The 27,396-nt window shown below is 41.8% G+C and overlaps 2 protein-coding genes across 2 annotated transcripts; one reads left to right on the plus strand and one right to left on the minus strand.

The window, feature by feature from the left end:
* Positions 1–5,490: 5,490 nt before the first annotated feature.
* On the minus strand, positions 5,491–27,304 carry LOC149077669 (deoxyribonuclease-1-like). Its single transcript, XM_089245233.1, has 10 exons — positions 27,284–27,304; positions 17,597–17,887; positions 16,781–16,869; positions 12,353–12,436; positions 8,875–8,969; positions 8,671–8,786; positions 8,394–8,548; positions 7,124–7,220; positions 6,992–7,043; positions 5,491–5,966 (listed from the first exon to the last, which is right to left on the minus strand). The coding sequence occupies exons 2-10, from the start codon at positions 17,885–17,887 to the stop codon at positions 5,563–5,565; spliced, it is 1,383 nt and encodes a 460-aa protein (XP_089101359.1). The 5' UTR covers positions 27,284–27,304; the 3' UTR covers positions 5,491–5,562.
* Positions 18,826–19,692, plus strand: LOC149077670 (uncharacterized). Its single transcript, XM_089242388.1, has one exon. It carries the CDS (start codon positions 18,826–18,828, stop codon positions 19,690–19,692), a length of 867 nt encoding a protein of 288 aa, XP_089098514.1.
* Positions 27,305–27,396: the final 92 nt, after the last annotated feature.

Consider the following 27,396-nt stretch of genomic DNA (forward strand, 5'->3'; position numbering starts at 1 on the left):
TGTTACTGATACTCACAAAGCTGTTCTTTGTTTAGAATTTTAACGAGATACATTCGTTTAAAAATCTAGACTACACTAGAATGACTAACCTAGAGAGTGTGCGAGCATGTGAATAAGGAAAAGAATGCCCTTGTGAGGGAAGGACGAAAACAGTGACCAAGAGGGTGTGAAAGTCCGAAAGAGTGACTTAAACATGTGTTTGAGTGGGGGGGGGGGGGGGGCTAAGCAAGCTATAGTCTTGGGTGGCTAATTTGGAGGAATGAGTAGTCAAGGAAACTAGACTAAAATGGGAGGCAAGACTAAATCCGCCTCTGTAGGGGAGGGATGACGGCAAAGCCTTCATCTGAGTGCCCTCAAATTATGTGTGCCTTGTTAATTGCTCGAATTTCCGCGTGGAAAAATGAGGCATTTGCCCAAGCCACCCCTTCTATTTATAGTCGCACCTCATCTAATTACCGTGGAGTGCCCCTAAGCACCCGAAAAGGACTTCTGGGCCGTGCTTGGCGGGCGTATGCGTTAAAACGGCCCTGGGGTAATTTTATTAAAGAATGAGGCTATATTTTCCTCCTTCAATTAAGAAACAAGCAAAATCAGTGAAACGGCACTCAATGGTCCGCCGTTTAAAAGCACCGGAGGTGTGGTTCTGTTTTAAACGGAAAACAGTTGTTGTTCATTGTTGGTGTAGTGGCGCCATTCCTTGAAAACATATGTAAGAAACATAGCCTTAAATGTGTGCGCGCATTCGTCTTCATGTCCAAGTTTAAGCATTTCCAGTAACCAAGATCAACACTTTCTCTCGCACATTGAGTACGTAAAGAATAAATAAAGCCTTACACATTGGAACCCCTACTGCCATCTTTGAAATTTCAAAAAATACTAAACATCAGTTTGCTTAAAAAATCTGACTGAGCTGAATACAATTCGGTGGTACCAAAGGGTCCTCTTTATTTTCTAGATATATTTCTGCTATCCCTAGCCACTCGACTGCCAGGCGGCGGACGCATCCCCTACAATTTCACTTGCACAGACTTGTTGTTTCTCTGCGCACAAAATTTCGATATCTGCGGAATGAAAAATAACATGCTACACCTTTTATACACAAGATGGTGAATTTTTTTCTGTGCAGCGAAACTGAACACACGGAAGCATTCTCAACAGTATTCGCCAGTAAGCATCTAGATGCGTGACTGAGGAATCAAAATTCAATTTTACTCCTCGAAATTTTGTTGAGGAGTGAAAATACTTCAAATGTTGGATAATTTTTTTTATTTGAGTTATTTCTGTTTTCATTAAAAAAAAACTCGTTCTTCTTTTTACTGTTTTTTTAGCACTGATTCTCATCCATTCTCAGACTCTAAACGTTCATATTTTGCGAACACCGTGAAAAAAAAACGGTTTCTTAGTTACTTTTGTCTATTACCAACAAACAGGTAAAAATAAAATTTTATCAACCAAAATATGGCTTCTAGAAAATAACTATACGGTAAAGTATGTATTATATATTGAGAAACATCATTAAACTGGAACCACTTCTGCCATCTATCAAATAGAAAACACAACTTTTATGATTCTTCGACTCGAATTGGTAATCGATTTTTTGTTAACGTGCCGAATGAAAAAAAAGCAATACAGTATGACATTAGTAAATGTATAAATAAGTAATAATATTAGTTAAATTATTGTTGAGTTTTTCTCGAAATTTAAACAGTTAATGTTTGCGTGTCGCAAAATAACGTTAGTAACACTAGCAAAATGTGGCCATCAAGTATATAAATAATGTCCCGTTACATGTTTTTTGTACTTTGTGAGAGTATTATTAACGTTATATTACCATAAACACAAATGTCAGCTGTTAAATTTTGTAGTGAACTTAAAAATTCAATTTACATTATTGCTTTTGAAATATTTACTAATACCATACTGTTTGCTTTTTTCCATTTGGCACATCAATCAAAACCAGTCACCAATCCCAATCATAACAGTTGTGTTTTTTTATCTGATAGATGGCAGAAGGGGTTCTAGTTTATTGATGTTTCTCAATATCCTTAATCACGCATCTAGAATGCATACGGGCAAACACCTCAAGAATGCTTCCGTGTACACAAAGTTTTTACTGCGCAGAAAAAAAACCCCACCATATTGTGTATGAAAGGTAGCACATGTTATTTTTTCATTCCACATAGATATCGAAATTCTGTGCAATTGATATTAAAAAGAATGTCTAGGCGAGGGGGGATGCCTCCCTTTCCAGCCCCTCGTGGGGCTCATGCGGGGACCTATGGTATGTTGAGACGGCAATAGTGACACACTTTTTTTGGATAAAATATTCAAAAATTTATGGTTATTTTTTTTTCTCGAGTGGAAGGCCCGGCCATAAACACGACTAATGGGAAATAAAAGGGGAAGAATTAAAAGACGTATCACTCACGGCCCGGTTTGCGGTTTGACTGATGCCAGGGCCCGGTGGTTCAGAAACACTGCCGTAGAGCTACTTCATTGTCATCAAACGTTCCGCGGAACAGCCTCATAACTACACTGCTGGCCACCGTAAATGCAACACCCTGAAGGAAGCATGCAAATAATATGAAATTTACAACATGCATTAGCGGAGGTGAGATATGCAAATGATTAGAATTTCAGCGCAGACGCACATCACGCGCGCCTGTGGCGCCACTTCAAAGTGCTATTTAAGGCTTGGAGATTTCGACGATTTGAAGTACGGCAATTGTGTTTTTCTTGTGGTTTTTTCAAAAAAACGATCCATTATGCCTCGTAGAAAACAGCGATCATCTTTTGATCAAGTATCCGAGTTCGACAGCGGAAGGATAGTGGCCTACCGAGATTGTGGATTATCTTTCAGGGAAATCGGTAGTCGTGTTGGACGAAACCAAACAACTGTAATGCGGATATGTGATCGTTGGATGCAGGAGGGTACGACGGACCGACGTGCTCGATCGCATCCACCTCAGTGCACCACTTCACGTGATGACAGGCGTATTGTGCGTATGGCAGTGACGGATCGCTCAGCCACATCACGAACCATAGCACAGCACATTCAGTCTGTACCGCATCATCCAGTGTCTGCGCGTACCATTCGACGCCGTTTACAGCAGAGTGGTCTGTCCGCAAGACGTCCATTGCTTCGTCTACCCTTGACGCAGAACCACAGACGTCTCCGCCGCCAATGGTGCGATGAAAGAAGGATGTGGACGGCACAATGGAATGAAATTGTCTTTACTGACGAGTCACGCTTCTGTCTGCAACACCACGATGGTCGGATTCGAGTCTGGAGACACCGTGGAAAGAGGATGCTGAACAGCTGCGTTATGCACCGCCACACTGGTCCTGCACCGGGTATTATGGTATGGGGCGGTATTGGATATCACTCTCGCACTCCTCTAGTACGCATTGCCGGTACTTTAAAAATCCAGCGCTACATCTCCGAGGTGTTGGAGCCAGTTGTCCTTCCTTACCTTCAGGGCTTGCCCACAGCCATATTTCAACAGGATAATGCGCGACCACACGTGGCACGCATTGTCCAAAGGTTCTTCGTCAATCGCCAGATTGAATTGCTTCCCTGGCCAGCTCGCTCTCCGGATCTTTCGCCGATAGAAAACATGTGGTCCATGGTTGCTCAACGATTGACCCAGATTACATCCCCAGCTGCCACACCAGATCAACTTTGGCAACGCGTGGAAGCTGCTTGGTCTGCTGTACCCCAAGAACACATCCAAAGTCTCTTTGAATCAATGCCGAGGTGTGTGGCAGCGGTGATCTCCAACAATGGCGGCTACTCTGGCTACTGATTTTGGCAGGAACCACACTTCACAGAAGTCTATAAATTTAATCATTTGATGCTTGGTCAACATGTTATCTACAAAATAAATATTGTTGCGATATCTCTTGTCTTTCTTGGTGTTGCAATTTGGGTGGCCAGCAGTGTATCAAGGGTTCCGCGTAAAACTCTACGTTGGAAAACCCTGCTCTAGACATGTACAAATCCCTTCGAGTTTTCTAAATATTTCTTCTAATATGTTTCTTCCCCGTGCCCTATTTGTATCAGAATGTTACTTCAGAAAAAGCAGATTTTTTGGGGGATTTCCTGGAAATTTGGCAGTTCTTACGCCTCCCCATGGAGGCGCGCTTCAAAATTCTGCAACCCATAATCTTGAGTCACTCTGCATAGTTATCGTCATGTTGGGGTTAAGGTCACCAGACGTCCTCCTTTTGATGTTATTTCAAGCGTCCCAAATTTTCAAATTTGCTCTTTTGTCCTTCCCTTTCAGGTTTCTGAAATTATTATTTTCCTGAAGCATATATATATCCCCCCCCCCCCCGCATTTCTACACGCTTTGACCAATGACCGTCAAAATTCCCAGAGCACAAGAACCCAACCTGCTTTCAAGCAGGGCAGATGCTATCTGAACAACGGCTCAGCTTTCTCCAGGATAATATAAATGTCCAAAAACAGCTCTGGAAGGACAAAAACCCTTACATAAATTTTAAGAATACCCTTGTATGTGCTCGCCAACAGCTACTGCCCTATACTGAAGTGGGGAGGGACGGGGGGTTACTACCTCTTTCATTCAGAAATAAAGAAAATGGGAGGCAAACAACACTCAATGCTGATTCCTATGGTGAAAAGCAACGCTCACGAAGAAAAAACCACCTTAGGCAGAGAGAAACCGCTTTGCTCTAGGAGAAGTAATAAAACTGGCCAAACTGTGTGAACAACTCATTATAAGGAGGGGAGAGAGATTTTTATATGTTCTTTTTTGCTTTTTTTTAGCGGTTCAATTGAGAAATTCATTCTGATGGCTGGGTTTTTTTTTTTTGTTTTGTTAGTATAGTGGCGCCGTCTGTTGTGGAAATTGAGAAAAGTGACGTTATCAAGGGTCCGCGCAAGTGTCTTCCTTTATCAGTTTTCCAATCTGGTAACTCCTATAGTTATGGTTATTCTAGGACGATTTTTTTTAAGAATAATTTCTGTTTGAATGGTAACTATACTAAACCGCACACGCACCTCATGAACATTCTTCGGAAGAAATTCTAATAAATCGAGGCATGCCGGGAAGTGCGTGTTCTCTTGGCGTATATATTGATACTATATCTGTAAAGAGCTGCCATCTATATTTCGAGATGGAAATGAAAGATGCCTGAATTTTTGTGTTTTGCCTTTGTTGGGTTCGCCCATCCTTAGGCCGGGCTTATGCTATAAAAGTTTGATAAAAGATCTTTTATAAAACTTCAAATATGCAACCAATAAAGTGCTTGTTGGTTTTTTTACAAGTTTTATAAAAGAATTTTTATAGTGTAATCCCTGCTTTATATAGGGAAACGCTTCGATATCTTGCAAAAAATGTGAGGTCGAGTGAATCTGGTCATGTCATGTCGGGTTGACCGCTACCTGTTAAGAGACTCGTTTAATTGGGAAACCGGATAACCTTCGCGTCTTGAAATTTGAGAACCACAGAAAACCAACTCATTTTTATCCAAATGATTTTATTATAAAAGATAATTTATCACAGTTTCTCGGGTAAAATTGATTGTGGACGGGGGGAATCAGTTGATTGTAGTTCTAATGCACGCTATAACAGTCGTCACCAGATCGTGGTGCAACACGGTGAGTCGGAACGTCGATGGATCGGGGTTATCGGCGTACGAGCTGTCGTCCCTGAGGCTTCCGTACTTGAATTTGTAGTCGAGAGCCTCCATCTGTTCCGGAGACACGAGTCCAGGTACGATCGAGTCGATTTTGCGCATCGTTCTCATAATATCCGCCTCGTCGTCTAGTATCTCCGAGGCCTCGATTATGGTATTTCCAGACTGCGTGGTGGACATCTTCAGACCTGCAGCGGTAGCCTGGTCCCTCAAGTTGGCTTCGTCCAGCGACGTATTCACAGTCCTGCTGTCTTCCAGCGTGATGCATACGCAGGGCTTCAGATGTTTCTCGGCCTTCGACGATGCTTCAACGAATAAAATATACAAGTTGACGAGAAAGAACTCTGATCGATCGCTCAAGACAGAAATATTTAATACGATATTCAAAGTACAATTACCACTTTTCCATAGTGTCACGCATACACGTTCGGCCCGCGAGCTAAATGTGGCCCGCGACCGTAAGCTCTACATCCTGTAGCAGGGCTCTTAGGCTGGGACCTTTGGCAGACCGCCCCCCTCCGACCAGTCACGGGTCCCATCTATAGTGAATTTATAGCGTGAAAAAAAAAAAATTATGAGAGTCGTCCAGAGTCCCAGGGCTGCAGCCCTGTCAGTCCCACGGTTGTGGGGGAGCCATGCCCATGACCTCGGTCCTAATTTTGTGAAAATGATCTGAGCCGCAAATTTCTAAATCACTAAAGTGACCTGCTGTGTAATCGCACATCATTTAAGTGGCCCTCGACAAAGCTCCAGGTCACTTAAGTGACCCCGCGGCTCACATAGATTGAATGATCCGCGGCTCATTTACGGATCAATTAAGTGTGACCCGCGTCCCATTTACATATCACTTAAATGACCCGCGGTGCAGTTCCATATTACTTGAGTGTTCCCATAACATATCCCCAGATCATTCAAGTGACTTCCGGTGTGCAGTTCCACGTCACTTGAGTGGCCTTATTTACATTTCCGGATCACTAAATTGACCTGTGTGGTGCAGTTTCACGTAACTTGAGTGGCCTTATTTACATTTCCGGATCACTAAATTGACCTGTGTGGTGCAGTTTCACATCACTTAAGTGACCCGCGGCATACTTACAGATTGCTTGAGTGACTCGCGACACAGTTCCAGAACATTCAAGCGGCCCGTGGGCATTTACAGATGCTTGTAGTGAATTTATAGTGCGGAAAACAAGAAAAAAAGGCAAAAAATCGTTTCAGGTCCTCCGGTCTGGAGTCCTGCCAGCCCCACCTTTGGGGGGAGGGGGTGCATGCAAGTCACTGTGTTTGTATCTCTTGGTGTGAACTTCATTCATTAATATTGTTTATTTACCTTTGCCTCGCACCTGGATCTCGATCGGGAAATGATCCGATATCTTCCTGGTCTGAAATAAATTGTTGTACACTGTATAAGAATGGTATACAGTAACTCTTACATGTATTAAAATACAGTAATTGTAGTTACCTCAACTCTGGTCAAGCCATAAGCCTCTTGAAAGTTGAACACTCGTGCGGACGACATGATGACACCGTTGTTCATGTTGTTTCCGGCATACACGAACCTGTAAAGAAAATCCATCCGAGATACAGATTCGGTAGATTCTCGACCGATCGCGAGAGTGATTCCAAAGCTGCAAATAAACTGGTTTTAGGGATTATGTATGATTTTAAGTGATTTTTCTGAAGCCCTCCTTCGCAAATTTCAACCAGATCTCTTCAAGTGAAAAGAGGGTCTCTTTTCACTTGAAGCCTTTGGGCCGTGCCCGTGCGGGCACATGCATTAAGATGACACTGCCTCCAGTCTTATGGAGGGCATGGGCGGAGAAGGTGGAGTCGACTGGTCTAATGTATAAATGTATATATGAATTGACATCATCATCATCGTGCCCCCCCCCAGACTTCCAAGTCTATCTCCGCCTATGATGGAGGGTTCCCAACTTCGCTGTGGTGGTCGGCTGAAGTTGGTTTTCTGCGGTTTTCCCAAACTTCGAACGCGAGCCGATCTCCCCGTTAAAAAAGTCTCGCCAAAGAGAGCAACAGGCAGTGCCGTCTTAAGGCATGGGCCCACCTGGGCACGGCCCGGGGGCCTCACAAAAATGAGATCTGGTTGAAATTTTCGAGAATTTGCTTAGTAGGGCCTCAGAAAAATCACTTGGCCTAGGGCCCCATGATGCTCTTAAGACGGCCCTGGCAACAGGTCTCCACACAACGGTACAATTATTAAATCATTACACTTCACTCATAGTTAGAAATTGATGGTAGATAGTACACACATAACAAGCATTAGACAAAAACAAACTTCGCGTTGGTTTCACAACGCGTACACACACATTCCAGCATGTGGCAATTCATTAGAAGTTCCACAGAGACATATGGATGAAGTGTATGTATGGTTTAATACAGTCGGATCCCGTTTTAACGAATACCGTTATAGCGAAAATCTCGTTTTAACGAACTCTTTTCTAATGTCCCCATATAAGTTTACATAAGTCACAATATAAAAACCTGGAATTCCTTTATAACAAAATTTCGTTATAGCCAAGTGATTTCTTCGGTCTCTTGGAGTTCTCCGGTTATAACGGGATTCGACTGTAGTAGTAGCAGCAGCCTCACGGGGACTCGGGTAAGATAATTTAATGCAGGAACTTCGGCACGGGTGTTGATCTACCCGGGGTCCCTTCCAGCTCGGGGTGTCACCTTCTTTATTTCAAGTAATAGGGAAGGGGGTGCTTTACCTGTCCAGAGCGCAACTTCGGTAGTTTGTGGTGGTGTCTATGTTGTTGGCGATGGGCCACGTGAAGTCCAACCTGGTCCACAGCGAAATATTCTGCCAGTCATTTTCCTTGACATAATTGCAGTCCGCGTTGAAATCACCCATCATGATGACGTCCTGCAATTGTAACGGGGGATTTCATCACTTCCGGGACAAAAACACAATCAACAGAACGTAACAAACAGAGATATCAACCGAAAAGATCGCATTAAAGACTAATTTCGAATCGATATCTTTACCGATACACCGTAATTGGCGCGGATCGTGTCGTAAGCGAAGGCCAGTGCGTCCAGCTCTTGCACGGCCTTGTCCGGTTTCACGTGCAGGCCCAGGGCCACGAATTCCTTCATGTCCCCTTCAAGGAAACAAAGGATGCCGCCAATAATTCTTCGGAGATAATCGGTGATGATAATGGATTAAGGATTATTATCATTAATACTCACGCAGGGTATTCGTCTTGAAATGTACAATGAGCGGCTTCCTGTAAAAACGTTCGCTCTGGTAACTCCCGGCCTTCTGTACTGCCAGTTTGTCGGATCTGTGAATAGTTGAAATGCCATTTCAGAAACAGACTTCGACTTATCGATCAGTGGTTTGATAGTCGGTCTTATTCGCTTGTTATTACATTACCACGGATATATACGGTGGATACTATCGACCGCCCAATAATTACACGCGTGATTCCTTGAGAAAAACTAACGGAGAAAAGTGTTTTCCGTTTTAGAATCGGACGAATATTGAGGGAGTTATTACAACGTTTTGATATTTGGTGACGTGTCAATTTTCTAACGCGCCAAACCTAAGACGCCTTCATATATGTGTATTAAGGAGTTCTAGCCAAACCAACACCACTCTAAAGATTTCTAGTGTGGTATCGGTCAAACACCCTACGAAAAAAAAACATTTTCTCCATGCAGCGGGTTGTTGGTAATTGAAAATGAACTCAAAATATTCAACCCTGTTAGAAGCCAAGTTCAGTTATTTTCTTTCCGATTGGCGCTTTTTCCTCTTCGCATAGAGCGATATTAACCTTGTTATTAGGTGTTATACCTTCATCCCCACTACACTAGCAAACCAGATTTTTAAAGTGTTAGCCAGACGAGATCTATTTGAAATTCGTTTTTCCCAAACCAACACTTTTTCACCAAAATACGTTAATTTTTTTTCTCTTCACTGTTAAGTGAAATTTTTCGAGGAAAAGGGGCAAAGGAAAAAAAACTGCTCTCTTTCAAACCGAGCACAGCTCAGGTCTATCACCATCTATGGGTGATTTAATACCTAGTGAGGTGTGCTGGAAGTGTGTGTGTGTGTATGTGTGTATACCTAACAGTCTGAGTGTGCATGTAGTGTTGTGTTTGGTTTTCAGTGCTGCCATCTATATTTCAAAAGTGAAGTGAGTGATGTGTTATGACTGAATTATATTTGTACTGTTTGTAGGTCTGTCGCTCTCTGTGGCGAGATTTTTTAAAGGGGAGGTCGGCTCGCATTTGCGCCTTGAAGTTGGGAACCACAGAAAACCAACTTCAGCCGACCACCACTGTGGCGACGGTGGACCTCGCGGAAGCGAGTCCGTCACTATGACCACTCGACCACCATAGCGGCAACCGCTTTAGTTTTCTTGATTACCCTCATGGTTATAGCATTGCTATCAACTTAGAAACGTCGAGTTATACGTTTGGTGAATGTCGGTGAATTTGGCAGGATTCGAAAGTGACGTTATGAATTTTGAATGCGTTATACCTCCATAATTATTGGTCAAATCAAAAAAGTGAAAACACTTCCATATACAAGGGGACACCAGTATTGATTGGTGAGGGACGATTCTAGGTTGTGGTATCGCAGGGAATTTTTCTTCATTAGGGGTTAATAAATGGAATAGCTTAACCCCCGGGCGTCGTAAATTGTAACACAATTGACACGTTTAAAAAGAATGAACATGTTGGGGTAAATAGAGAAGCTCTATTCCATACTTAGAATAAGACAACCGTAAAGATATTTTATGGGCATTGTATAGTACTTTATCATATATATTGTTTCTAGTTCTTGTAATTTATTTTTAATTGTGTTGCTGCATTTTTGAAATATATGACATCCATTATTGTTATGGGCATTTTTTTCTCAGCCAATCTCGTTGGGCATTTCGCCTGTTGTGGCCTTGTATTTGTACCGTGTATTATTTCTATTTATTTACAACAACCCCAGTTGACATGAAATGCACTTTCACTGGAAATTTAATAATAAATAATAAAATAACGATGAATAAAAAATAATCAGAAATAATAGCCAGAAAGCACTTCGCATACGGAGCCAAGTCGAAATCCTCGATAGCGGGAAGCAAATCTTGCCTAGGAGACGCATACAAGTTCTAATTTGGCAGACTTTTCCCGTATTCTTGCCACACGTCATCTGAATCCGTGGGGAAAAAAAGCAATCTCTTCTGGCCGTTGGTATCCTTACTTGGAAGTTATGCCTCCGTGGTTTAACTCGAAGACAGGTTTTCCCAATGGTAGATAAGCCATTCGGTGGACTAGTTTGTGGCACCACTTCAGATCTGCACCGATTCTACGCAGGGACGGGCTTAAATATTTTGCGGCCCGGTGAGAAAACAGCTTTGCGGCCCACTAAAATGATTTTTTATTGATTCTCCATTGTCCTCGGCACTATAACACGAAATACAGATTAACATTAGCAGCCGAGACTATCAAACTTACTACGTACTATGTTTATGATTGAAAAAAAACACCTGGCAAATAGATTTGGGGCAATCACCCAGCGATAAAAGTTGAGTGTGTCCCCGGACACGTGAGTGTATAGAGTTGAGAACCACTCTATACTATATAATCATTCCCCCCCCCCCTTCAAATAGTGAAGCTTACTAGGCTCCAGTCACGGCCTCTTATATAAGTTGTACAGGAGGTCGTCCTCCTGTCCGGGAACCTCGGAAAGATTTTTATTACCGCCAATCCCCCCTCCTTTGTAATTTTTAAATAAGTCGTTAATTTGAGAATTCAAGCGCTCTTTCTTGTCCAGAGAACGGGCATCAAACTCACGTGCACTCTGTGCTTGGGCAGGGCCTGTTTCACGCATGGACAAACGGACACGTGCCAGGGCCTCGAAATTGATTGCCTTTGTCATTATAAACTTGGCCCCCACATCCTGGAGCAATGTGGGGGCTCTGTCAGCCCCGCCCTTGCGGGGGCCCATGATTATATGCATGGGACCCTCCCAACGCCTCTGTCTCTGAGAACACTATATATAAGGGCTCCGAAAAATCGTATTTGCCCAAGGCCAGGCCCGTCATTTAGGGGGGGGGCAGCCCCCCCCCCCTGCCTTTCGAAAATACACTAAAAATGATATATATATATATATATACATGCATTCAGTACATGTGCTTTGTCCCCTCCCTCCTGGGAAAAGTTGAAATGACGACCCTGCCCAGGACCCGAACTTATGAGATATTGACCTGACTTGGAGAATCTGTCAAAATCCTAGATCTGTGGGTTACCTCTCTTGGACGGAAGTTTAAGCTATTGCTTTGTTAAGAAGTCAAAATGTAACTCAGTGTAATCAAAATGAATTTTATTTGTTTGCGGCCCCTAAAATTTAGCGGCCCGGTGCGGCTGCGTCCTTCGCACCTGCCTAACTCCGGCCCTGATTCTACGCCATTCCAGTGAAAATGCAAACCCCCAGAAATTGAAACCTCTCGCAATAAGACCAGCCGCTCACGCCAGCTATTCGTTTGTTAAAGGACCGCTGTGCTTTTTCAAGGAGCTTTATGTCCTTAATTTTGTAAGGGCTCCATACTTGCGAACAGAACTCCAAGTAAGCATATTTTCACAAGGAATCACGTATGTAATTATTGGGCGGTCGATAATATCTATTCTGTAGGATGTGATTAAAAGGAAAGTCATCATAACTTACCTGTATATGAAGGCGCAAGACTCCTTGGTAGCGGGATGGCTGACGCTCGTCGTCACTTTGTATGTGCCTTTGCCAGCAGCTAACCTTTAACAACAACAAATGAAACTTGATCATGAATAGAAAATGACCATCATGTCTTGTGCCAATCATCCAAAGGTCCAATATCATCATCATTATCATCACACACACACAGAGAGAGAGAGAAGTTCATTCTCTCGGAGCAGTATTATCCGAATCCGAAAAAACAAGTAACTTCACTCCTCTCCAGAATTTTAAGGAGTAGTTTTGTGAAATAAAAAATATTTTTTGTGTTATGAAAGACAGAAAAATGTGTAATAAAGAAGAAATATGATGGAAAAGCAATAAATCTCTGTTAAAAAATTACCTAAAATTTCAAGGAGTGTCTTTTTTCATTCCTCATCGAAATTTGGAGGAGTAAAATTGAATTTTGACGCGTGACTCACGCATCTAGATGCGTTATTGGCAAACTCTGTGATTCAGGGTCTTCATTTAGTTCGTGTTTACCAACCTTTCTGAAAACAAGCAGCAGTAGAATGTCTGAAACAATTTGACGGACCGCTCGTGTCCCGTATTTCGGGACATTCCTGTAGCACTTTCATTGTTCCGATTTTTTTTCCCCATTTGTTTCGTTTTTTTTTTTCAACGATACTTATTTGAATTTATAATAATTACTGAAGCCGTAACACACACACACACACAGTGTTTTCATAATATAAATCATATTATGATAATTATGGTGAAAATTATAAATATTCATCTCACATATCCGTCAGGTTCAACGTTTTTTTCCCTCAGCAATTTTAATTACGATCGGTGATTGTGCCTAGTTTTGGAAATGTTTTTTAATCAGAATTGGCAATGTCCCGTATTTTACGATTATTTAAGATCACAGTCAATTGTATTTTTCTCAATGAAATCTGGTCATCGGATCATTTGAACATTTTTTCGTGAAATACTACTAATTTTTTTAAAACTGCGATTTCTATCAGCCCTTTATTTCCACACCCTTCAGCAATTTTAGCAGTAATTATCAAATTGCATTAAAAAAATAATAAATTGCAATTTTTGCCAAAATTCAGTGATATCCCATATTCAAGATCGCAATTTCCTGCATCTCCTCGATGATGCATGGTGAACTTAAGTATTGAAGGTATTATTCATTTGAACCCCATATAGATAGGTATTACTAATATCAATGGTGAATATAATTTTATCAAGTCTGCCTGTGGACCACCCATGCCAGTGGTGCGCAAACCATGGGTCACATCAATGAACTGGGGGGAGGGGGTCGTGAGAGGTTTTCCAAAATAAAAACTTCCAAATAAGAAATTCAGTTTTGTTCAAAAATGTGTCAAGACTGAAGAATGCCTTTATTCAGCTGAGGTAATTACCATGTATAATACAATGTAAATTTATCAAATTCTACTTGTACAATAACCAATATATCAGCTTCGATATTCCAGAATCACCAATGTGCAATGTCCTTGCAAAAAAAAGAACGTGGAATATGATGTATGAATGTTTACTCTACCCATGTTACTCTATGGAAGTTATTTAAATGTAAATGTTTTGTAACGTGTGTTTCAATAGGGATACACATTCGCGTTTCAGGCACAACTTAGATAGCAAAACGTATCCAAATAGCGGATAAAAAAAAAAGAGGAAAATTTGCACATTTGTGCTTCTGGCATGCGGCGGACGATATCAAGTTAGTACTTTTACAGGGTCACTTAGAAAGAATCAGCCGATTTCTCAAAATTGCATATTTTTAAAAAAAATTTAAAACACAGAATAGAATAAGTAATATGTGAATATACGGGGGCGGGGGGGGGGAGGAATGTGTCTACGTTTTATGAACAATTTTTTTAATGGTCGGTTTCAAGTATACAATCATTTTGAAATCGGATGATTTTTCTTAATCACCCTGTATACGAAAATCAAGGACCAAGGACCATACACCTCGCTACACTTCCATCTTGCATAAGGGGTACTAAGTACATCCAAAAAAAAAAGTTAATATTTATATGGTATTGAAAAAAATTGAATATCTTTGGAAGTCAATATCGCCTAATAGAAATCGAAACAAGCGTTCCGATAAGTGCTTTCGGAACGGCACATTTACTGGCATGAAAACCAGACACGCCTCGTTAATACACATTTACTGGCAAAAAGTCAGAATATTCCGGAAAACCGGCGCATATGGTCAGCCTATGTAGGTGTCGCCAATAAATTTTTTTTTGGTCAAAAGAGGGTCGCGCTTCTAAGAGTTTGCGCACCATTGACCTATTCCATCGTCGCGGACCATAAGTTGAGAAACTCTGATTTAGTTTTTAACAGGTCTCGAAAATTAATAAATATAGCAACTTTTTTCTCACATGAGGGCGAATGAACGCCAGAACTTCGCCACTGGACTTATCCCGTTGCCGAGATCTCTTCCAGCCCAGCTTCGTGGCGGAGTCTGGAACACTTTATTTAGTGTCAAAAAAAAAACATACAAACTTTTTTACAACATATTTTCCCCGGACAATTGTCGCGATTAACAAATTTTGTGGTGATTACAGACGAGATGGGATTAGGAGTTGGAGAAGTTTCGGGGTTTAGTTAAGATGAATGTACACATATTAGGATGGAGGTATGTTTTAAAAGCAATTGAGCGCCCCCTCCTCCATGCCATCTCATCTTACACTTGCCATATTATATACACAGGATACAAAAAGAAAAAGAAATGAGAATCTTATTGTGAAATAATATATATATATATATATCATTCATCTCGCTTAACACATTATTGGTGAGCAAATGGGTTTGATAAGTTGCGACTAGAAGCCAGCATCAGTTTTATTGGGTTGAGTTCACTCGCTCCGGCGGATTTAATGAAAATATACAAAATAGAAGTATTTTGTGGGGGGAATATACAATAATTTTTATCCATTTCTCCCACTTATTTTTGTAATATTTAAAACATTATTTTATAAATCTGGTGGACAGATTTCTTGTTTTTCGGTTTTTCGGTCATCCCACATGAGGGCGACAGGGAAATTCTTGACAGAAAAACTTCTTCCTTGCAGTCACAGAGACAATTACGGAGGAAAATTATTTTTCTCTTCGATGGTAAAAATTATATCACGTGAGTATGTGGGGAGAGAGAGAATCGTCAAAATTTCAGACATTGCGCGCCACAAAAGAATATTCCATAAAGTCCGAGGGCCAACAAATAAGTCATACTGAAATATCTAGATTCACATAGTGGCATCGTCTTAATGGGTGGGGGCCTCAGGGAAGGGGGGACCAGTTAAGGGCTCCAAACCAAGCGCGGGGGGGGGGGGGTTATTTTATTGTGTAGATAATTTTATTTATTATGAAAATTACTATTATGAAATTATTTTTTCATAAAATATCAGTTTCTATAAATTCTGAAAAACGTATTTCTTCATCAAATATGAACTTTCATTTATTCTGAAATTATTTTTCACAAATTCTGAAGTCATTTCCCTCATTAGTTTTGAAATGTTTCCAAAAAAGACATTTTTAATTCAATTCTTTCATCAGCTCTAGACTGCATTTCGACATCGGGGTTTTTCTTTTTAACATTTCTATAAATTCTGTAACTATGCCATCACAGTCTGTGAGCCAGGGCCGTCTTAAGAGCATCACGGGCCAAATGATTTTTCTGAGACCCTACCACGCAAATTCTCAAAAATGTCAACCAGATCTCATTTTTGTGAGGCCTCGGACAGTGGTGCCCATGTCTTAAGACGGTCAAGACGGTACTGCTGTGAGTGACTGCAAAAAAAAAGCTACGGGACTCCTGTTTTTGGTATTCAGTGCAGAGTCGTATCGCGATAGCCCACTAGTACCACGGCGGTGGTAGGCTGAAGTTGTTTTTCTGTGTTTTCCAACTTCGAGGCGAGCCGATCTTCCCGTCAAAAGTCTCTCCTCAGAGAGCAACAGTCCTACAATGGTACAAATATTCAATTCTTACACTTCACTCACTTCCGAAATATACATTCCAGCGCTGAGAAAAATCCGACACAACACTAGATACGCACTCAGAATGTTAAGTACACACTCACACTTCCGGCATAACTCGCTCGGTGGTAAATTGCCCATGGCGATAGACCAGAGTTGTGCTCGGCAGTGCCGTCTTAACTCATGGGCCCACCCTGGCACGGCCCGGGGGTCTCAAGAGAAGAGGGGCCTCAGAAAAATGAGAAGTAGTTGAATTTTTCGATAATTTAACAGGTAGGGCCTCAGTGAAATCACTTGGCCCGGGGGCCCATGATGCTCTTAAGGTGACCCTGGTGCTCGGTTTGAAAGAAAGAAAGTGTATAGAGTCGTCTTTCAAAATATCTCGCGACATCTCTAATAAAATCACTTCTCCAATGGAAAAGCACAACTTATCTTTACCCATTGATCGTGGTCAAGACTCTGTCAAGGTGTCCAAAGTTTTTCAAGAATAACTCAGTTATCAGTATGATGTCATAGCGAAGGATAACCTGAAAGGAAAAAAAACCCATTCTATTGATAAATCATTCTATTGATTTGCCTTGATGACAGTGCTTCCGGTGGTGGAAATTTGGCCACTTAGCCAGAAGATGCAAGAAATACGAGTATTGCAAAACTTGCGAAGAAACAGGACGATGAGTCAGTAGGATGGGGGAGTGCACAAAAGAAGTGAAATTTATGTAAACTGTATGCAGCAGAACAGAGTCAAAACACTGTTCTGACGTGAAACACTTATGTACGCATAGGTCTTGTAAGATACTGCAAAAGTAAATCGCGAAATGTAAAGTTGGTATGAGGTACCAGTTTCAAGAGTAAAAGCAAACTGTAGGGTTTAGTTTAAAGTAAGTTCAATTGTAAAACTAAGTGCTGACAAACTGTAAATAGACCTTAGGGGTCTTGTACCCAACTAACTTGTAAAGATAATCTAATTGTAAATAATTACTAATATAATAAGCTTATAACCGAACTATGTAAAAAATGTAAAGTTCGGATATTTTATCAAAGAAATCCAATCGTGGGGGTGAGTGGGATCCCTTGGAGTTTGACTAACAATTCTAATTAGACAAAACTTTAGTTATCTTGCCACAAATTGTGTCTAACAGAATCTGAACCGGTAAGAGTTGTGTCTCTCGTGCCGGTCTGGAGTGTCCTTGTGGCGTCAAATACTCAGATAATGCTGTATAGCCTTTGGGCGAGGCAGATAAGTTATAACCTTACCTTGATAACAATGTCCATTATGTCTCTCTTCTGGATCTTCTTATCCGACAGCGTCTGGACGTTGAACGCACCAATCTTCAGTGGAGGTTGCACCGAAACGTCCTGCTTTGGCGCGGTCTCACTTCGCCGATTATGATAATACAGCAAATTCAAAAGGGTTCCTGGAAGCCATATTCCCGTATGATCTACAAAGTTCAATGAGTTTTGGACATTTGCTTTTTTCAAGTCACCGAATCCCCCAATCAGCACCACCGTAGCGAAGCAAAGCGCACACCAATTTGTTGCGGCCATCTGTTGATGAATCAGAAAGACAGTGCGTGAATATTTTCTTACGACGATGCTACTTAAGAATAAGCAGGCACAGATGGAGGACAAATGTGTTGGCAGACCACCTAAGCTTGTCGTCCACCGGAAGCGCAAGATTACCACATATGCGCAAGACTGACCGCATACACGCGACTTTTTTTTGCTCGTAGTAGCTTCCAGTGGAAGACCAGGTCCTCTGCACGACCCTTGCGGGCAACCACAGGGTCGTGCGGAGGACAAGCTGGTAGGCAGGCATTTTTAAGCCAACCCTCAGAAAAATCAGTTTACTCGGGGAAGGGGGGCCTAAGGCTCTTAAGATGGCTTTTTGATGTCATTTCAAGCGCGCCCCCCCCCACCCCCTACGTTTCAGAAAATTTACCCTTTTGTCCTTCCCAGGTTGTCCTTCCTCCTTTTCAGGTTTCCGGAATTTTTTTCCCTTAGAAAATTGTTTTTTCCCCCACTTTGAAACGTATATCTCTTCATTGACATGAGTATTTTTGTGGTTTTTTAACATTGACCAATAGCCGTCGAAATTCCCAAAATGTTTCTGTTTTTGCGGTGCGGCGGCTCACCAAAGACTGTGGCCAACGGTCGCCAAGTGCGGGGACTGCGCGAGAGAATTTTTTGTGACTAGACAGACCTGAAGATAACGCTGATTCAACATGTTATGTTCTCGATGATACAATAAAAGTGGACAGTAACAGTGGTGACCCGGACGTGATCTGAACACGCAACCTTCTGATGACATAAAGATGACGAATCTACTCAGCCGAAGCCCAATGTGTGCAGCACCGCAGATGCCATTAAGATCAGGGTAGGACCTTTTTGTGATCGCTCTATTTTGTTTGGTCAGGATAACAAATGTTCTTATTTTTATTTTCGCAATTATATAACTAGATTCGCATAAAAGTCTGTATCCAAAAATGCCTAACGATAACTCTCCTAACCCTTCGCCACCTGACCCATCACCAGAAAACTTACAAATTTGTCGCGTTGCCTTGAAACTCCCGCCCATATGGCGGCAAAATATAAAGTTATGGTTCATTCAAGTGGAAAGTTGTTTTTCAATATCCGCCATAACTAACGACGCTACCAAATACAATAACGTGATTGCGGTTATAGATCCAGAAACGCTCGCTTCCGTTTCAGATATTTTATTGAACCCACCCGAAACAAACAAGTATGAGACTCTTAAACAACGGATAATCGAAGAATTCTCTGATTCTAACACTTGTCAAGTACGCAAGTTGTTGTCCGAACTACAGTTGGGGGACAAAAAACCTTCACACCTATTAAGGGAAATGAGAGATTTAGCCGGCAAATCTGTAAGCGACGATTTTCTAAAAACTCTATGGTTCCAACGTATGCCGTCAGAAACACAGGCCATCCTATCAGTTAGCTCAGAGAGCTTAGAGACATTAGCGAAAATGGCCGACAAAATAATAGAAGTTAGTAAAGACACATACAACAACAGCATCTATGCCATGGGGAAAGCGGAACGCACAGGGACCCCGCAGCTACATGTCAACAACGTTGAACCCGATAATCCCTCCCCTCTGACAGAAATGAGGACCATGAGAGCGGAGATAGCTTCTCTTAGCAAAAAACTCGACCGCTTGTCTAGAGAGAGAGAAACAAACTATACGAGACGGAGGTTCAGATCTCCTTATCGTCGTTTCACTCCCTCATCACAAACAACCGGCTATTGCTATTACCATGCTAGATTCGGCAACAGCGCCTTCAGATGTCAACAACCGTGCTCTTTTCAAACCAAGGAACAGGGAAACTAAACACGGCCGTCGACTATAATATATCGGCGACGTCAACACCGATGGCCGTGAAAACTTGTCGCCTTTATGTATTTGATAAAAGATCCCATTTGAGATTTTTAATTTATTCAGGATCTGACGTCTCTTGCATTCCACTCACAAAACATTACACAAAAATAGTTCCTGATTCATTTGAATTGTTTGCTGCCAATAACTCTAAGATACACACTTACGGCACCAAAGTTCTCAATGTTGACTTTGGATTAAGACGTTGTTTTGAGTGGAAGTTTCTCATTACAAGCGTACCAATACCGATCATAGGCGCGGATTTTCTTCTCAACTTTGGACTTTTAATTGATCTCAAACACCGCAGATTAATGGACAGTGTCACGAAACTTTCGCAAATTGGAAAAATTGAATATAACTCTGAAAACTATTCCATTAAGGTAATATCCGAAACTTCGGAATATCACAAAATCTTGGCAGAATTTCCTGAACTGACAAAAGTGTCGCACAAAGTGAAGCCTGTTCAGCATAACACTGTACATTACATCGAAACCACCGGCCCGCCTATACATAGCAAACCCAGGCGATTAAATCCCAAGCTCTATGATGCTGTTAAGGAGGAATTCCAATTTATGATGAATCAAGGAATATGTAGGCCTTCTAAATCGCCCTGGTCATCACCATTACATGTCGTATCAAAAAGTTCAGGCAGTATTCGTCCAGTGGGTGACTACCGCAAACTCAATGCCTGCACGGTCCCAGATAGGTACCCCATTCCTCACATTCAGGACTTTTCAAATGCATTACACGGTAAAAGTTGTTTTTCAAAACTTGACATTGTGCGCGCGTATTTTCACATTCCTGTTCATTCCGACCACATTCCGAAAACAGCTGTTTGCACACCTTTCGGCTTATTTGAATTTCCTTACCTGAATTTTGGCTTGTGTAATGCTGCCCAATCTTTCCAACGATTTATGAATGAGATTCTTGGTGATCTGAAATTTTGTTATGTCTATTTAGATGACATTTTGATTTTCAGTGACAGTGAAATTGAACATAAGGTTCACTTACGCACTGTTTTGCAACGGCTCAATAACTATGGCCTCACAATTAATGTTTCCAAATGTGTCTTCGGTGTTGCGGAGATATCATTCTTAGGCCACTCCATTTCCAAACAAGGCACCAAACCCTTGCCAGAAAAAGTTGAGCCGATTCTCAATTATCCAAGACCAAGAACAATTAAAGAACTACGACGTTTCCTTGGACTACTCAATTTTTTTCGTAGATTTTTACCACACGCAGCACATACACAAACTACACTGAATAATTATTTGAAAGGGTCAAAAAAAAACGACAACAGAGAAATTGCTTGGACTGACATAGCAAATAAGGAATTTCAAAATTCCAAAACACTATTGTCCAACGCAACCCTTTTAGCACATCCGAAACCCGATGCCAAACTCGTACTTCAGGTAGATGCATCCGATTTTGCCATTGGCGGCGCACTGTTTCAGGTGCTTGACAACGAGCTTCAGCCTCTTGCATTTTTTTCTAGGAAATTATCTCCCGCGGACTGCAACTACAGCGCGTACGACCGTGAATTGCTGGCTGCATATGCTTCTATAAAGCAGTTTCGGCATATGTTAGAAGCTAGGGACTTTTCTTTACTCACGGACCATAGACCACTAACATATGCCTTCAAGCAAAAATTAGACAAGGCTTCCCCTCGTCAATGCAGACAATTAGATTTTATTGCCCAATTCACTACTGACATACACTATATAAAAGGTAGCGAAAACATACCCGCAGATGCACTTTCCCGCATAACATCAATTTCAATGCCCAATCCTATTGACTATAACGAAATTTCAAAAGCACAAGAACGCGACCAAACTTTAACTGATCTTTTACAAAATTCACGAGGATTACAGCTCAAAAAAGTGACTTTGCCAGACTCAAATACTTCACTATTTTGTGATCTCTCCACTGGCACAGCTAGACCATACATACCAGAACAGTTTCGTAAGCAGGTTTTCGAGACCATTCATAATATTTCCCATCCAGGAATTAAAGCTACAACTAAATTGATTCGGACTCGTTTCATTTGGTCTTCATTAAATAAAGATTGTAATAACTGGTCCAGACAATGTATACCTTGTCAAAAGTCCAAAATAACACGACATACGAAAACCCCATTAGGTTTATTTCCTGACCAAACTGAGCGATTTGATCACATCCATCTTGATATCATTGGTCCTCTTCCTCCTTCTGGTGGCAATGCCTATTGTCTAACTATGATCGACAGGTTCACACGTTGGCCGGAGGCGGTCCCGATTCCAGACATCAGCGCCGAGACTGTAGCTCGCACATTCTACGCAACATGGATATCTCGCTTTGGGGTGCCATCCAAAATCACAACAGATCAAGGCCGTCAATTCGAGAGCTCCCTCTTCCTAGCACTGGCAAGAGTACTAGGAATTCAACGAATACGGTCCTCACCATATCACCCGCAAGCAAATGGCCTCGTAGAGGAGCTACACAGACCCCTCAAAGCTGCCATCAAAGCCTATAACACAGAACACTGGTGTACTGCTTTGCCCACTATATTACTCGGTTTCCGTAGCGTCTTCAAAGAAGATCTGAAAGCTACCACCGCGGAATTGGTATACGGCACTAGTCTCAGACTTCCCGGAGAAATATTCGATCCCACTCCGAGGGAAACATCATCAAAAGAACTTATTGAGACTATCAAAGAACATTTTACAAAATTACGACCGCGACCAACATCTTGTCATGCACCACAAAGTATTTTCGTCCACCCTCATTTGAAAGACTGCTCACACGTATTCATTCGGCACGATGGAGTGCGAAAGCCGCTTCAAGCTCCATATGACGGACCATTTCAAGTGATTCAACGACGTGAAAAGACATTCGACATCGATGTCCGTGGAAAAAAAAGAACAGTTTCTCTGGACAGACTGAAACCCGCCTTCCTGGCTTCAGACGTGAACGATTCCAGTCCGTCACCAACAAGAATTACCTTACCTACGCCTCCCGTTCCTCAGACAAGAAAAACACGTTCCGGACGAACTGTCCATTTCCCGGACCGTTTCGAACCGTAAGTTCGCTACTGGGGGGGGGGGGGGGGAGTGTGCGGCGGCTCACCAAAGACTGTGGCCAACGGTCGCCAAGTGCGGGGACTGGGCGAGAGAATTTTTTGTGACTAGACAGACCTGAAGATAACGCTGATTCAACATGTTATGTTCTCGATGATACAATAAAAGTGGACAGTAACAGCGGTTTTGATTTAGTAGAAAAAAATTATCGTTGTGACCGGTTGTATCGGTCAGAATAGTGGCGCTATCCGTTGGGAAAATTGGGGAAGTCACGTCACTGAGGGTGCACGCAGGCGTCCTCCTTTCTCAGTTTTTGAATTTGGTAACCCTACATTATTGCACCGTTAGGTATTTATTTATTTATACAATAATGTTGGTCGAGGCCTAAACATGAGAATGCGGTTGACGGTGACAGAAAAAAAAGTTTTACATTTTTCGAAAATATATAAAAATGGCGTGTTTGAATCAACGACGAGTGAGTTCCAGTTAGAAATGGTGGTTGGCCAAGCGAGAAGTGGTCCAGCACCTGGGCTGGCCACGTATTCAACGAAGGCCTCAACCGAGCCACCCAGCCAAGCGAGAAGTGGTCCAACACCTGGGCTGGCCACGTATTCAACGAAGGGCTCAACCGAGCCACCCAGCCAAGCGAGAAGTGGTCCAGCACCTGGACTGGCCACGTATTCAACGAAGGGCTCAACCGAGCCACCCAGCCAAGCGAGAAATGGTCCAGCACCTGGGCTGGCCACATAATCAACGAGGGGCTCAACAGACCCAACTAGCCAAGAGCGAAGTGGTCCAGCACCTGGGCTGGCCACACGTCGGATGTGAATCGGAACAAAATAACAGCGAAACCACCGCGAACAATCTGCAATATCTGAACTGTAAGCGTCTGGCGGCAGCTCAAATTGCAATGTGAAGACCGCGCCCAACCGGGGCAACTGTCGCGATGGCGGTCCAATATTGTACGAATGTTAACATCAACCTTCTGCTCTAACTCGAAACCAGCAGCAGCCCACTATGTGAAAACCGCGCCCACTGAGCACCTGTCGCGCCGCTTGCGGTCCACAGCAAACCAAACGGATGGCAATATGTAAATCTTGTATAGTTTTCAAAATTAATATAATAAAATCTTTCGAGGGTTTTTTGGATCTGGCTCCGGGGGGTGTGATCGGGTGCGGCGTCGGCGTCTACTAGGTTTGTGAGCCCCTCCTGGGCTTGCCCCGGGCTGGGGGAGCTGTGAGCTGTGGCTGCTCCGGGCAATGGGGTAAGGAGACCAGGCCTCACGGCCTGGGGCTTCAATCATAGGGTTCGAGGGCCAGGCGTGGCCGGCTCTCTCCAGCGTGGTCCAACTCCTTCGGGTAAATGGCTTACATCCCACCAGGGACAGAGCCTGGACCACGACTGGCCTTTCAGTTAGAAATGGTGTGCGGAAAGAAGCTAAATTTAAAGCAGTCGGTGGAAGCAGAGATAGGGTTTATCTTAGGTGGATGATCAAGTCTGCTAGAGATATATGTTGGCTTGGAGATAATACCGGTGGTATAGAAATTTAAATGTCCATGGAGAATTTTAGAAAGCATGGTTAATCGAGAAAAAAAGAGACGGCGAGTACTTAGAGGGAGAAGATTGAGTTCGTGTTTAAGTTCGGAGACAGACACAAAAGAGGACCAACTATCGTGGATAGAGCGGGCGGATTTATTTTGCATTGATTCCAGCTTCTCGATATGGCTAGCAGTGTAGGGGTCCCAAATTTCGGAGGCATAGGAAAGGACTGGAAAAATATAGGTTTGATAACTGAGGAGTCTAACATCGCGAGTAGAGTGTTTAAGGTTGCGGCGAAGGAAAAAATGAGTTTATTGATACATTTTTAATAGATATAATCGATGTGTTTATTCCAGCGCAGATCTGCTGAAATGATAACACCGAGGTATTTATATTGAGAAACCTGGGATATGGGGGAATTATTGATAGAGTATGAAAATTCAAAAGATGAGAGTTTACGTGAAATTCTCATGGGAACTGTTTTAGAGATGTTGAGGGGCATTTGTCATGTGGAGCACCATTGGGCGATAGAATTAAGATTGCGTAGGAGAAGTTCTTGGTCTGACTCGTGATTTATGGTGCGGTAAATTACGCAATCATCAGCAAAGAGTCTAGTGGTACAGTTGAGAGTTTCAGGGAGGTCATTAATAAATATTATTAAGAATAAAAGTGGGGAGAAATTACTGATCTCTGTGAGGTCCCAGAATTTACTGGGACCGATGGAGAGTTGTGGTCTTTGAAGTGGACATATTGTTTGCGATATTTTAGGAAGGCTTCCAACCAATTAAGCAATTGAACGTTTAAGCCGAATGTAGATAGTTCAAGTAGTAATTTATCGTGTGGGACTTTTGTCATATGCTTTTGAGAAATCTAAGAAAATGGCATCAGTTTGTAAGGTTTTATCGACGGCTCCCGAGAGGTCATGGATGAAAAGGGCCAATTGAGAGGAGGTGGAGAGAAAACGTCTGAAGCCATGTGGATTAGGGAAGAAAAATTTGATTGAGTCAAGGATTTTTCCTTTGGTATGATGTGTTCAAGAATCTCACAAGAATATTTCGCATGAGAGGGTAGTTAGCCTTATTAAAATTTGGTTTGGTGGCAAGTTTGTAGGAGGGAATAGATTGCTGGAGGAAAAAATCAATGAAGGGGATTTTTTGGTCCGAGCAACCCTCGAAGATGGAGGCGTCAATAACGGGGATCCGATTGGAAGTGGCAATGACATCAAGGATTGAACTGGAGTGAAATGTAATTCGAGTTGGTTCTAAGACAAATTGGATATCCTATCATATTGGACCATATCAAGGAACTTGCTTTGACTCAGTTTGAAAAAAAAAAAAAAAAACACTGGAAAATTCAGAATTTGAACATTTGAGGGAGATTTCTGATTATGATTCACTACTCAGAACAACACACACACAGAACACCAAAACATATATTACTTATAAATTGGCCTCCTCCTCCTTCGTAGATAAATACTCTATTTTTAACCATACTTTGCACATTTGATCGCGTTTAACCGTATTTTTCATATTTATTCACACCACTCATATTTAATCGATTTTTCATGTTTAATTGCATTACTTATAGTAATCGCATTACTATTATAATAAAAAAAAAATTTACCCTGAACAACGAGAACTGCTTTGAACTGTTAAATGATAAAAATCATTGGATATTTTTAATGGGAAATAATAAAATAAAAAAGATGATGTTGCTTCTCTAATTATTTTATTTTCAAGGATTGGCTTTTAATCTGAGGCGTAAAATGGAGTGATCTAAAATGCCTTTTCATTTTGACCCACAAATTCGACTTTTCTTTTTGCATACACTACATTTGCATACATTACATATCTCACATACATAAAACAAAAATTTTCTTTCTTCACAGGATCCAAAGGGACACTTCCGCCGCGTGATGGCTCAGCCAGGAGCCAGCAAAAGCTTACATTCTGGTCTGGTCTGGTGGTAGATCGGACAAAATTGAATTTAAGGAACATGTCAAGGACTTTATTACTAATTCCGTGATTGCCGGAGGTAGAATGCATATTTATCCAATCATCATTATATCTTCTGATTGGAACGGTCATAATAGTCTATGGGGTTATGATGATATTTATCCAATCAATGCTTGGGAGGTTCCAATCTCCAGTGAGTGGGGGAGAATTTTTCAAGACTTAAGTTCTAGTTGATCGAATAAGTGTAAATCTGGGGAGGGAAGTATATAGAGGGAAAAATGGCTAGGGGAAAACAGTTAGGGTGACGCCATTCAACTGCAACGATTCCAAGGTCAGAGTGCAAGGGGATTTCAGTGAGAGGAATGGAATTATTGAAAACCAATGCGACACCTCCCCCACCAGAGTTTCTATCTTTACGGAAAGCACTGTAATTTGGGGGAAGAAATTCGGAATTAGACACAAGAATTATTTAACCAAGATTCGGTGACTCCAAGAAAGGGGAGGGGGTTGTGAGCAAGCAAAATGGATTCGAAAGAAAAAAAGGATTTTATTATTTAAACTTCTAACGTTGATTGTACCTAATTTAAAAGTATTTTGTTTTTAGAGGTGGGAGGGATGTTAATGGGTGAGGGCTTAAACGGGGAACATTAGGGGTACGGGGAGGACTGGTGGATAGAGTAGGGTTTGGAACTGGTTGGGGTGTAAAGACAGGGATGATGTCATTAATCTCAGGGTCATTAATCTTATATCACAATAATTAATATTACGACACACCTATCTATTCAAGGTATGTAGATATTACCTTATATTATAATCGAATTTAAAGCTACAAAATCGCTCACGCTTCACCCCAATTACAGAAAAACAACGTTAAAAAGTTCTATAATATTAATATAAATGCGGTTTTTTTTTTAATTTCTTCGTAAAAATGATTTTCATGTCAGAGTCGGTGTAATAAAATAAGATTTGGGGAGATGGGAAAAAAAGCAAACTTACTTCATAATAATTGGACGACCAAATGGGAGGAAAACGATGATATTGTTGTTATTGATAATTGATATCATGGATGTAAAAAAAACTAGTAAATAGCATATTGCATCCAAGTGATG

Source organism: Pholcus phalangioides, unplaced genomic scaffold (assembly GCF_987345545.1).
Source record: "Pholcus phalangioides strain wild (caught in Gottingen) unplaced genomic scaffold, Ppha-v1.0 ptg000015l_1, whole genome shotgun sequence".
In the NCBI taxonomy this organism is placed as follows: Eukaryota; Metazoa; Arthropoda; class Arachnida; order Araneae; family Pholcidae; genus Pholcus; species Pholcus phalangioides.

What these genes read in the sequence shown, in the direction of transcription:
- LOC149077669 (XM_089245233.1), bottom strand. Translation starts at nt 17,887, where the DNA reads ATGGCCGCAACAAATTGGTGTGCGCTTTGCTTCGCTACGGTGGTGCTG. An exon ending in TCTTGCGCCTTCATATACAG is followed by an intron (nt 8,970 to 12,352) that starts GTAAGTTATGAT and finishes AACTATTCACAG; the next exon opens with ATCCGACAAACTGGCAGTAC. An exon ending in TTTCAAGACGAATACCCTGC is followed by an intron (nt 8,787 to 8,874) that starts GTGAGTATTAAT and finishes GTTTCCTTGAAG; the next exon opens with GGGACATGAAGGAATTCGTG.
- LOC149077670 (XM_089242388.1), top strand. Translation starts at nt 18,826, where the DNA reads ATGCCTAACGATAACTCTCCTAACCCTTCGCCACCTGACCCATCACCA.